The following is an 11,465-nucleotide window of genomic DNA, read 5'->3' as shown; positions in this document are numbered from 1 at the left end:
CATCTCCCCATTAGATGCCTACCAGGAAACAACGGGGCTGCTCTTCAGTCACTTCTTTAAGGTTTATTCTCGTGGGTCACATTTAAGTCGCCATAGCTGGGGTTAATGGGAATTCTGTTCTAAGGATTATAGTGGTTTTGATAAGTGGGAAAGCTGATGTTATTGCACATAAATTCCCTTGTGTAATGTGCGAGTTGTAGTGAGGTTTTGGCTGAACAATAATAAAGGGAAGGATGGATGTGCATTAGGAGAGAACAGATTTTGCCCTCTGGATACCAAATATATATTATCATTAGAGGCATTTTTTAATCTGGCAGCATGAAAACCCCCAAAGGTTGGTGGAGGAATGATGAATACTTTTGTATTTGGCAGAGAAGAGGTGAAACTCCTGTGGCAGCGGTGGCCGGAGCAGCGCTGCTCCGCTCCTCCTCCCGCAGCTTCCATTCCGGCTCACTACAAATGTCATTTGTTCTGCTAATGGGGGCTGAGCTTTACCTGCTGCCCAGTGGCCCTGGGGGTCTGCAAGGAAAATGCCTTTCACTGGGTTGTTTCTCTTTGCTATTTACAGTGGGTTCACAGTTCAGGGCATGGGTGAACCAAGTCCTCTGCTCTGCCCAGGAGAGCTGAGTGAGAGCAAAGGGAAGGTCCCTCCTGTGTGTCTCCAGGCACTAGGATGGCTGCTGGTATATATTAAAGCAAAGCCTCAGGGTTAATTCTGGCATGTAGGAGACAGGAGCATGTAGGTGATGCAGGGTGGCTGAGGGCCATTATGCATCATACAGCAACCCCCAGTGCAGAGACCCAACTTCCATCGCTGGCAGTGCTCAAGGCCAGGTTGGACACAGGGGCTTGGAGCAAGCTGCTCCAGTGGAAGGGGTCCCTGCCCGTGGCAGGGGTTGGAGCTCAATGAGTGTTAGGTTCCCTTCAACCCAAACCAGCCTGGGATTCTATGAATCACATACGAATGACAAGATACAAATGACTGAAAACAGAGTTTATGGGAGGTGGCAGATCATGGTGATCTCTGCATTCTTCAACACGGACATTTTCTAATCTAAAGGAACATTTGAGCTCTTCATGCATTAAGAAAGTTGGTAAACAGTAGGACCAAACAGTGCTGAAGGTGCCCTGGTAAAAATCTCTCCTGCCCTTATGGATGCAAAATACTTGGAGTTGGATTTACTGAGAAACCCTTCCAAACTACCCTAAGACCCTTGTGCCATTGCCTTCTGTCTTTTCAGTTATGTTCTAGACTCTTCTGATCACAGAATAAATTCCTCTCCCCCTTTCCTCAATGCTCAGCAGAAAAACATAGAACAGGACCAAAACCCAGCGCTGAGTGGCTGTGTGTGCGGCATCCCTGGCAGTGCACGGCTGAGATGGATGTTGGTCAGAGTGAAAGCAAATTCTTCCATTGGGTGTCAGTTCTTATTTATCTACACTCAATGTTAAGGCTGAATGGAGGATTTTAACGCCTGGGTTTTAAGATGCGTATCTTTGTTGAAGCTGTCTTCTTGTTTCAAAGAGGCCATGCTTGGCCAGGCTAAAATCTGCCCTTTTCCTAAAGTTGCTCATGTATGTCTGCTTATGCTGTAATTTGGAAATTATTTAAGAATATAAGATTAAGATATGTTTAAAACTTATTTAAGATTTGATTTGCTGGAGCGGGGCCAGAGAAGGGCACTGGAGCTGGAGCAGGGCCTGGAGCCCAAGTGTGATGGGGAACGGCTGAGGGACCTGGGGGGTTCAGATGGAGAAGAGAAGGCTCAGGGGGGACCTGATGGCTCCCTACAAGTGCCTGACAGGAGGATGGAGCCAGGAGGGGCTGGGCTCTGCTCCCAAGGAACAAGGGATGGGACAAGAGGAACCGGCCTCAAGCTGCCCCAGGGCAGGTTTAGATGGAGCTGAGGAACAATTCCTGCCCCAGAGGTGCTCAGGCATTGGAACAGGCTGCCCAGGGCAGGGCTGCAGGCACCGGCCCTGCAAGTGCTCACACAGCGTGGAGACGAGGCCTCAGTGCCATGGGGCAGGGGTGGCCTTGGCAGTGCTGGTAACAGTTGGACTGGATGAGCTTAAAGGGCTTCTCCAACCTATTCGATTCTATAATTCTTTCAAAGGAAACTCTTCCCTTTGCTTCCCCCCCCTTTTCTTTTTTCTTCAACAGAACCAATCCTTCCATGGCAGGCTATGAAATATGGATTATTTACCTCCAGACTGGGCACACTTCTGGCCTAGTCTTAGAAGTAAATGCGTATTTAGTCTTTAAGGCATATTGTTCATCCATGTAAGTACATATTTTGGTGTAGACATTCTTTATAACACAGTTCTGTGGACTAAGTGGAGATTTTGGTAGGCAGAACATTTCCCATTGTCTGTCCAGAATGCCAGCTATGAAAATGTGCAAAAAAGCAGCTTTCACTGATGATGGGTTTTAACACTCCTGCGTCTTAAAAACAGCACAGTTTCTAAAATAATATATATATATATATATATTGAAAAGCTTAAAAAAAGCTGTCTAGCTCTGAAGGATGCATTTCCTGCCAAGTTATAAACCCTTGAGAAACTGCATTTGTTCAGGAAGTTGTGAGACATCCTTTAATTTAGTATTAGTATAATATCACCATCAGCAACTGTGTAATTAAGAGCATCATTGCCTCTATGGATGTCACCGGCGCAATGGCAACTGCAGACCTGAGTTATTACACAAGTAGGAACTTACTTATGGTGTTACAGACTTTGGGGGTTTTGATGTGGACAACAACCTCAGTTATGCTGCTTGGAGCTAAGCCATTTATTTAAAGGTAGGGATAAATAGGATAATATTTGTCCAACAGATGTGACCAGTGTGGGTTAATCCGTTGAAGAAGCCTAGGACATATCCTCCAACCATTGCCTAAAGCAAACACACCTACAGATGAAAAGGGTGGGTAGGTTTTGTCAAACATGGCTGTGTTCTATTTGCAGCACTGTCCACTTTGGAACCCCTCAATAAGTCGCAGTCTGTACAGTTCCCAGTTCACTGCCTGGAACATTCCCCGAGAACCAAGTTGCTTTATTTGATCCATGCTGCCTACAGCTCCAATCCTGCAATAATTCAGGTCATCTGGCTGCACATACTAGGTCTGTTGGGTTAACTGGTGCACCAAGCTCAGCACGGCTGCACCTCTATGTAGGAGTGGAGGACGGAGCGGGCAAGTCTCACAAGCAGACTAAGCCCACAGACACCAACAGCTTGCCCTGTGCCGCGCTTTGCACCCACACACACATCCGCCACCAAACACTGCTATCAAATGCCTATTTTAGTAGGCCTGACTGCTATCAAACGCTTATTTCATCTAAGGAAACACCACTGGCACCCAGAAATGTTTATAGGGTTTGTTTGCTTTTGACTTTTTAAACTTGACAATAATGGTGTCCCCCCAAATTCAAGTGAAAAGTCTGAGATGGGACTGCATATCCATGTTATCCGGTAGCTCTAGCAGGTATGAATGCAAACAGTCAACTTATAATTATCTTTTTGAAATATATTTAATAAAGCTGCTGTTCATTCTATTCTGCTGCTGGAAATACCATGTTCCAGGTATTGGGAACCACTGCAATGAAATATATCATTGAAATATGGAATTTGATCCAGCCACAGTATAGAAACATCTCAGTTTTATGTGAGACAAGGCGCATGAGCTGGGCTATGCATATCCTTTTGTTTTTCCCCTCATAAAACCATACTGACACAATACTTTCTGCAGCACCACTGTTTCTAGCAAATGGGTTCTAAAATATAGCACTTTAAAGCTGCAATACAAGAGGCATCAGGATATCAGGACTGTGTATAGTACAATTCGAATTGGGTTTTGACCGTTTCCTCAGAGGATTAAGTTTCTCATGTTATTCAAGGTTTTAAAAAATGCTACATTACTGAAAATAGTAACTGGAAATAAGATAGAAATAGTATGATCTGTCACTGAACAGACAGAGTGACCCAGGACACTTCATTCCCATGTTTTGGAGTCAACATATTTCTTTTTATACCCTTCATCACTAGCTACAGCAGGTTCAGTGTATATTCTGTTAGCATGGGGTGGTGCGTACTGAGACTAGTGAAACCCAGAGTCTGCCTTTCCAAAAACTGGGGTACCTGTGAGCTGAACTTGGAACTGCTGAGTATGCACAGTGCTCATCTGGTATTGCTCGCTACAAAAACCTATTGATTGATAGGAGACAAAACATTGACTACAAGAGTTGTGTCACCTACCAGACATATAGATACAGAAAACACAGGAGTGTTGGTGTCGATAGTGGTTTTGTTACTCTTGTCATCGATAGTGGGTTTGTAAGCTAGTCAAAATCTGTTGGGGTCACCAGGGGATGTTGTAGTCAAGGGCTGTTGGCCATCGTCATGCCCCAGCAGTTTACACAGATGGCATTTAAACTCAGCCATGAACTGTGAGTAACATTTTGCATTAGTGCTGTCTGGGGCTGCTTAAAAACAACAAAGTTAGTAGCATTAGGTGCTATTTCAGAACTTGATCCTTCACTGGGTGAAACGAGCGTTATCTCGATAGACTGCAGTACTAGGAAATTAGGTATGAGGCCTTAACTGCTGTGTAAGCTATTTGTACAGTGTTAGTACACTGGTAATGAAGTCCTGTCTGTAATGATGATTCTATCATGGACGGCAACATGCACTTCGGTACAGTTATTGGAGCAACCTCGTTTTAATATATATATATGTATATATATAAAATTCTGCTTGATACTTCATGTATTTTCAGATATCTAACATTTAAAAGCATCCTTTATCATTGCTAAATTAGCCAAACCAGTACAAAATTAAGTGCAAGAAAAATACCAATTCACATAGTTTTTGCCAGTAATACAAAAGGGACTGTTCAGCTTCTCACATTTACAGCCATTGAGGAATCTGGCTTTAGAATGACTAAGGGAAACATTCCTACATTCAAAAGATGTCGCAAAATAATTTGTGTTCTGTTTCGTAATGGGAAAACCTGTTTTTTACTGAAATCATCTACTGGTCAGTGGTGCTAGATGGAAAACACAAAGAGGAGCTGGTGCTATCCTCAACTGGTTGCCTAAAAACCTAAGTCTGAAGCTTTTAGATGACCCCCTGGAGATGGGAGAGGAGGTTTTGCTTTTAGCCAATAGCACCTTTGTCCTAGACTAGAGATTTCTTATGCTCAAAAGGATGCTTTAGCATTTCCCAAAAGACATTCCAGATTTGTTGGAGAGGAAGAGGAAAGTAGTGTTTTATGAAGGCACACCCATGCTGAATTTGCAGGAGAAAGAAACCAGAAAGCAGTACTGCACAATGCAGTTATAATACAAGGCTCATTCTTGAAACCTGAATATCATGCTAGAAGAAAATCTAGATATGTGTAATATTTTGAAGAAATATTATTTTGAAGGCAATATTATTTGTTATTTTTTATATCAAAAAAGGAATCATGTGTCTGTGTGAATGTGGACTCAATGCTGTTTAAGAAGGGAACTGAATATTTGTATTGCAGCCTTAAAGACGCACATTTTTACTGCAATATCTTCTCTTTTTTTTTTTGTAAACTACAGTCTGCAACTCAGCAGACCATGACTGAATGCTTTTGAAAACTTGGAGATTACAAACATGAAATCACAATTAATATCCTCTAAAAGTAATTTCAGAGTTTTTCACGTCTTAAAAAAGGACAATGTGTACTGCTCCACAAGGTAATGCAGCTAATCAAAAAGAGGAGTAGAATTAAAGTATTTACATAATGAGCAATTCTACAGAAGGCGATCATCCCCACGTAAGCACTGCTGATTATATCCCACGCTGCTTTTAACAAACTCTACCAGATTGGAGCCAGTCATCAGCACTTTCAGAGAATCCTTAAAAGCCTTTTATGGGTCTTTACATTTAGTGCAGAATGATGTTCTTCAGGTAGAATATGCTGGTGAGGGAGGACAGTGTCAACACAAGGTACCAGCAGGAGAAGAGGACTTCGGCATCGCCGGTGATCCCGTACTGGGCTGTACTGGGAGCTGCAAAGAGAAGAGAAAGGGGTTAAGTGAAAATGCCCATTCCTGGAACCCCAAATTCTTAGTTTTCAGTTAACTCTTCTAAGATAATCGTTAGTGCAGCAAAAGCATCCTCCTGAAAACCAGAGGAGCTGCTGCAGAGGTAGCCAAGCCCTCCTGCCACACCGCTGAGTGAAGATGACTTTTAGTTTCAAAGAGGATAAACCAGTTTTAAGGCAAGCATTTAAAATGTCAGTATTTAACATCAGCCGAGCAATTCAGGTTTAAGCATCTGAATTATTTATCTGTTTTCAAGTTACTGAGCATTAAGATCTGCGCTGAAATCAATGAGAGGTGAATGTCTAAGCTCTGCTGGAAAACAACTCATTTTCTGCCTAAGTTTAGAAGCCAAAGCTTGACAATTTTGCTTCGCCAAAGACATTCATATTTATTTTCAGTCTCTTTGATGAACTTGAATTAATTCGCTGTAATACAAAGCCTTTCTCAAACTCCTAAGTAAATATTACAGTAAGGGCATGCAGAAAGAGAGTTAAAACGTAAGAAACCAGTGTGGAGAAGCAGGCGAGGAGGCAATCACTGGCAGCAGCCACGGGTGGGATGGCTGCAGGCTTGGACCAGGGCAGAAACCAGTGATTTTTGAAAGGGTGGAGAACGGAGTGGAGAGAAACCTGATGAGTTCAACGAGGACAAGCGCAGGGTCCTGCACCTGGGGAGGAAGAGCCCTAAGTGCCAGCACAGGTTGGGGTTTGACCCTAGTGAGAGTAGGGCAAGGAGCAATGGCCATAAACTACAGCACAAGAAGTTTCACCTCAGCAAACACGAGGAAGAACTTCTTTACATTGATGGTGGCAGAGCACTGGCACAGGCTGCCCTGGGGGACTGTGGAGTTTCCCTCTCTGGAGACATCCCAAACGTGCCTTGGCACGTTGCTGTATGACCTGCTCTGGGTGGCTCTGCCTTGGCAGGAGGTTGGACGTAAGGATATGGGCCAGGCTGTGCTTTGGAGCAAACAAGCTTCCGCCAGTCCTCACAGGCTTCTCTTTTGGGCAGAGAAGAAGAAAAACTGTAGTAATCACCCAAGAAATCAAAGTAAACCCAGGGGTTTCACCACATCCTGTTGGCTTTTGCAGCTGTGGTCTCCTGAATTTCAAGCTTTGCTCAGTCTAAATACTGAAACGCAAACGTCCCTTTTCTTTCTGCAAGGAAATCTGTGCTATGTGCTACCAGGTCCAGTTCTAACACATGACATTTGGCACAGAGTGTGTTGTAAACCCAAAAATCATTCATTTCCCCCTATGCAGAGAGGTTCAGGCAATAAAAACCCCAAAGAAGATGAAGCTTGATTTTGAAGCTTGGTTTAGTGACTTATAACCATGCCTAAGCACAGGACAGGGCACTCGCGTCTCATTCAAAGGAACTTTGTGTGAAAAGTCAGTATGGCAAATCAACATGTAATTTATCACACAAACCAGGCTAGCAAGCTGAAACACAGCGTAGGTGGTATTGATTTTATCATATTTGAAGAGTTTCCCTAACTTAAAGATAATTTGAACTATGGTGGCTATAATTGTGAGTGGAAAATTATGTAAATCTGATTTCCTGCGCATGAACCAATACTATCTTTCTAAAGCTTATTAAATCATATCTGGATTGTTTCAGCACAAAGGTGCTAAGTGAATTAATGGGGAAAAAGCACATAGACTTGGGTAGATAATAGGAAAGACTTACAGCTCCCAAAGCTGGCTAACCAGAAGGATTTGATGTGAAAAAAGCATGAAGGAGAAGCAAATCTGGATAAGTTTAGGCCACTGGGATTGCATATAATGTCCTGAGCAGGTGCTCAGCTGGATTTGAATACATAGCCCTGAGTTCACATGGGACAGGGAGGTGGAGGATGCCGAATGTGTGCAGAAGCTGGTTTTGCCGGACCGTGGGCTAAATGTCCCACCCTTCCACCCTTGCAGAGCTTGGGTGTTGATGTTATGACTGGCTCTGACAACAAGATCTCAGTTCAAAACCACATTTGAACATAGCAGCCGTTCAGTATCTGGGGGGGGCTACACGGATGCTGGGGAGGGACTTTTCACCAGGCACTGTAATGATAGGACGAGGGGTGATGGGTTCAAACTGAAACTGGGGAGACTGAGCTGAGCTCTTAGGCAGAAGCTCTTCCCTGGGAGGGTGCTGAGGTGCTGGCACAGGGTGCCCAGAGAAGCTGTGGCTGCCCCATCCCTGGCAGTGCTCAAGGCCAGGTTGGACACAGGGGCTTGGAGCAAGCTGCTCCAGTGGAAGGGGTCCCTGCCCGTGGCAGGGGTTGGAGCTGGAGGAGCTTTAAGGTCCCTTCCAAACATTTTGGGGTATTTTAAGAGCTTTGAGAAAGTAAACACGTGTTTAAAATGTAAAGATTCTTAGCGTGGTCTGCTAAGTCATTCATCTAGAATGATTATTTGTGAGAATTAGTTTCATTATCGCTGCTGGGTAATGCCAAGCAAGGTCATTTTGTGCTTGGAGTGGTTAATTTTCTTAGGGGTTTATTGGTGGTTCCCTCTGTCACACTAAAAACCTTACCATAGGAATGAATGAAAAGGTTTAAATGTTTGAAAGTAGCTTCTTCCCCCCCTAAGATCATAGCATTGAATGTCATTGTTTTGTGCAGACACACACACTTGCACTTGCAGCCTTAATATTTGTACAGCTAGATAATGGTGGAGGTATGTATGATTAAGCATAAATAAAAGCACGAATTATTTGACTCTGATTACATCTGCAGCTATCCCGGGCATTTCCATAATGCCTATCACCACCAGTATATCAGAGCACTCTGTTTACAACTGATTTTGCAGCATGAGAAGCTTTCAGTAGACGGAGGGGGGAAGGAGAGCAGTGGTTGGCCTGCAGAGAGGCATTTATCCAGCTGAAGTTTCTCATCTGGAGCGATGTCTTGGTAACTATCTGAAACAGAAACCAAGGTCAAGTGCCTTGGCTCCCCCTGTGCTGATCTGGCAGCGCAAATCCAGTTCAGAGCTGTGAGAGTGATACCTGAAAAGAAAGTGAATTTCTCTGTAGGGGAAGTTTAAAACGGGCTGGATGAAAAGTCTGATGGTTGCAATGTAAATTGAGGATTTAGAAGAGCGGGGAAGGGACCTGGTGGGGTTTGGCTGGTCCCTGGGCATGCCCTCACCAAGAAGATGGTCCTTCCCCCCCTGTGCTCCATGGGATCTGCCAGGATCACCTCCTCTCAACATTGACCTATAGCAGCAGGTTATAGAGGTGGGTTTGTGTTCAAGGCCAGGTTGGACACAGGGGCTTGGAGCAAGCTGCTCCAGTGGAAGGGGTCCCTGCCCGTGGCAGGGGTTGGAGCTGGAGGAGCTTTAAGGTCCTTTCCAACCCAAACCATCCTGTGATTCTATGATCCATTTTTTTGATTCCTTGACTTTCTTTTTAGCCTGGTAAATGTCATATTTTCTATTTGAACTCAGAATCAGTATCAACAAACCGGTTTCGAATTAGGTACAGAATATATCATAACTGCGGTCTTTATGAAACAAGAAATGCTTCTTTGTTTTCTGTGCATACACTCAAATACACACGGGGATAATATTTCACTTTAAAATGTTGGTGGTGGCATATCTCTCTCTAATATTTTAAATACTAAGCTTTAATATTTTACTGCAGCAAATAGTTGTTTTTTGCCTCTGCAGTTAGAGCAATAATCTTTTATTCGCTGTATTCCTATTTCAAGACTCAAAAAATTGCTACATTATTCATTTAAATTAGAAATAAGAAACAAATCAGCATAAGCCACTCATTTCACAGTTCCTGCATCTCGCAGCAGCCTGGTGTGAATGCCAATGAACAGGACCTGACAAAACCCCTCTCTTATCAAGTCCATCGGTCTTTTGGGGGCTCACCTTCTGAATCTTTCTGCCAACACATTTCAGAGAATGAAGCCATGCTTTTAAGAACCTCACAGTTTTGGGCTTTATCCTCTACAACCTTGTCTTATCCATCCAGGCAGAGTTAGCTCATGGACAACTCTTGCAATCTTTCCTGTCTCCTTCCTCAAGGGTTTTCAGATACATTTGTCTCAGTGGTGCTGAGTGACTCCTGGCTGGAAAATACACAAAAGCAAAATTCCACCCAGAATTCTACCCACAAAACCCAGAGAACGGCTGCGCAGGCATTAGCAGAGCAAAACTTGTTCCCTAAACTAACATATTTGATGCAGATGATGCTGTAGGGAGGTGGAGTCCCTGGGGCATTCCTCCCTTGTTCCAGCATAATCCTTGTCCCTGCTGCTTCGTAAGGACTGGGCACACAGATGAACACTGTGCCCAGGTGAGGACATGTCCTGTGGCATTGATGTACCTCATCTAGCACTTTGTCACACAGTGACAATGATTCTCAGTGCCCCATGAGCCATCACACAAATTGTGTTTCACTTTTCCTAAAGCCCTGCACTGATTTCTTCACTTGACTTTCTTCACTGGGTAAGAAAACCTTTTTGACCATGCACCACTTATAATATCTTGCAAGTAGAATCATAGAATTGTTTAGGTTGGAGAAGCCCTTTAAGCTCACCCAGTCCAACCTTCACCCCAGCACTGCCAAGGCCACCCCTAACCCACGGCACTGAGGCCTCGTCTCCACGGTGTGTGAGCACTTGCAGGGCCGGTGCCTGCAGCCCTGCCCTGGGCAGCCTGTTCCAATGCCTGAGCACCTCTGGGGCAGGAATTGTTCCTCAGCTCCATCTAAACCTGCTCTGGGGCAGCTTGAGGCCGGTTCCTCTTGTCCCATCCCTTGTTCCTTGGGAGCAGAGCCCAGCCCCCCTTGGCTCCATCTTCCTTTGGAGGGTGCTTGCCTCTATTTAAAATATAAGCCTTTTGCATTTCAGATGTGCTCTGGTGATGTTGGCCTGGGCAGTGCTGTACCTTTCTCTCTCATTAAAAGGAGTTTCAGGTATTGATCTCAGTAACGGGGGAACATCAGACTGGAGAGGATCTGATCCACCTCATCCAGCTCCCCCAGACGCAGCCCGAATGCATTTCAGTGTTAGTTAAATCATCAGCATTTTCCAGGTGTTGTTATCATGGTCAAAGCTCAGTTTAATCAGAGTCTCCATCTGGCACACACTTCAGAAGGGCCCCTCGTTCAGATTTATCTATTTAACTTCACCAGTGAATTTCCCATCTCTGCAAATTTCCTGTCTCGGGCTCTTAGCCTTGAGGATGATTGCATTTGCATAAGACTAAACAAATCCGAGTCTTTGCTGATTCATTCTTACCCAAGATTTGAAGGTTTTGTTCTCCCAAGGTCAAGCTCTCTGCAGTCTTGCCTAGCCCCCGAGGCACAGAGCGAGGCTGCTGTTCTTGACAAACTTCCCTTTGGTCAAAACACCCCTGGGCCTGATCTGGAGCTCTCCTCACAGATTA

The 11,465-nt window shown here is 44.4% G+C and overlaps 1 protein-coding gene across 3 annotated transcripts in view; it reads right to left on the bottom strand.

Annotated features, from left to right (window-relative positions):
• Nucleotides 1-3,363: 3,363 nt before the first annotated feature.
• The window catches only part of NEGR1 (neuronal growth regulator 1), a 271,823-nt gene continuing 263,721 nt past the window's right edge, over nt 3,364-11,465 (bottom strand). For all 3 annotated transcript variants that reach the window (XM_065673034.1, XM_065673032.1, XM_065673033.1), the window contains one exon: nt 3,364-6,036. In XM_065673034.1, coding sequence (XP_065529106.1) covers nt 5,912-6,036 — 125 coding nt within the window. In that variant the 3' untranslated portion in view covers nt 3,364-5,911. The remainder of the gene's footprint in view (nt 6,037-11,465) is intronic.

Source organism: Lathamus discolor, chromosome 3 (genome assembly GCF_037157495.1).
Source record: "Lathamus discolor isolate bLatDis1 chromosome 3, bLatDis1.hap1, whole genome shotgun sequence".
In the NCBI taxonomy this organism is placed as follows: Eukaryota; Metazoa; Chordata; class Aves; order Psittaciformes; family Psittacidae; genus Lathamus; species Lathamus discolor.
The sequence above is the reverse complement of the archived record's forward strand: the minus strand, read 5'-3'. Positions and strand labels throughout refer to the sequence as shown.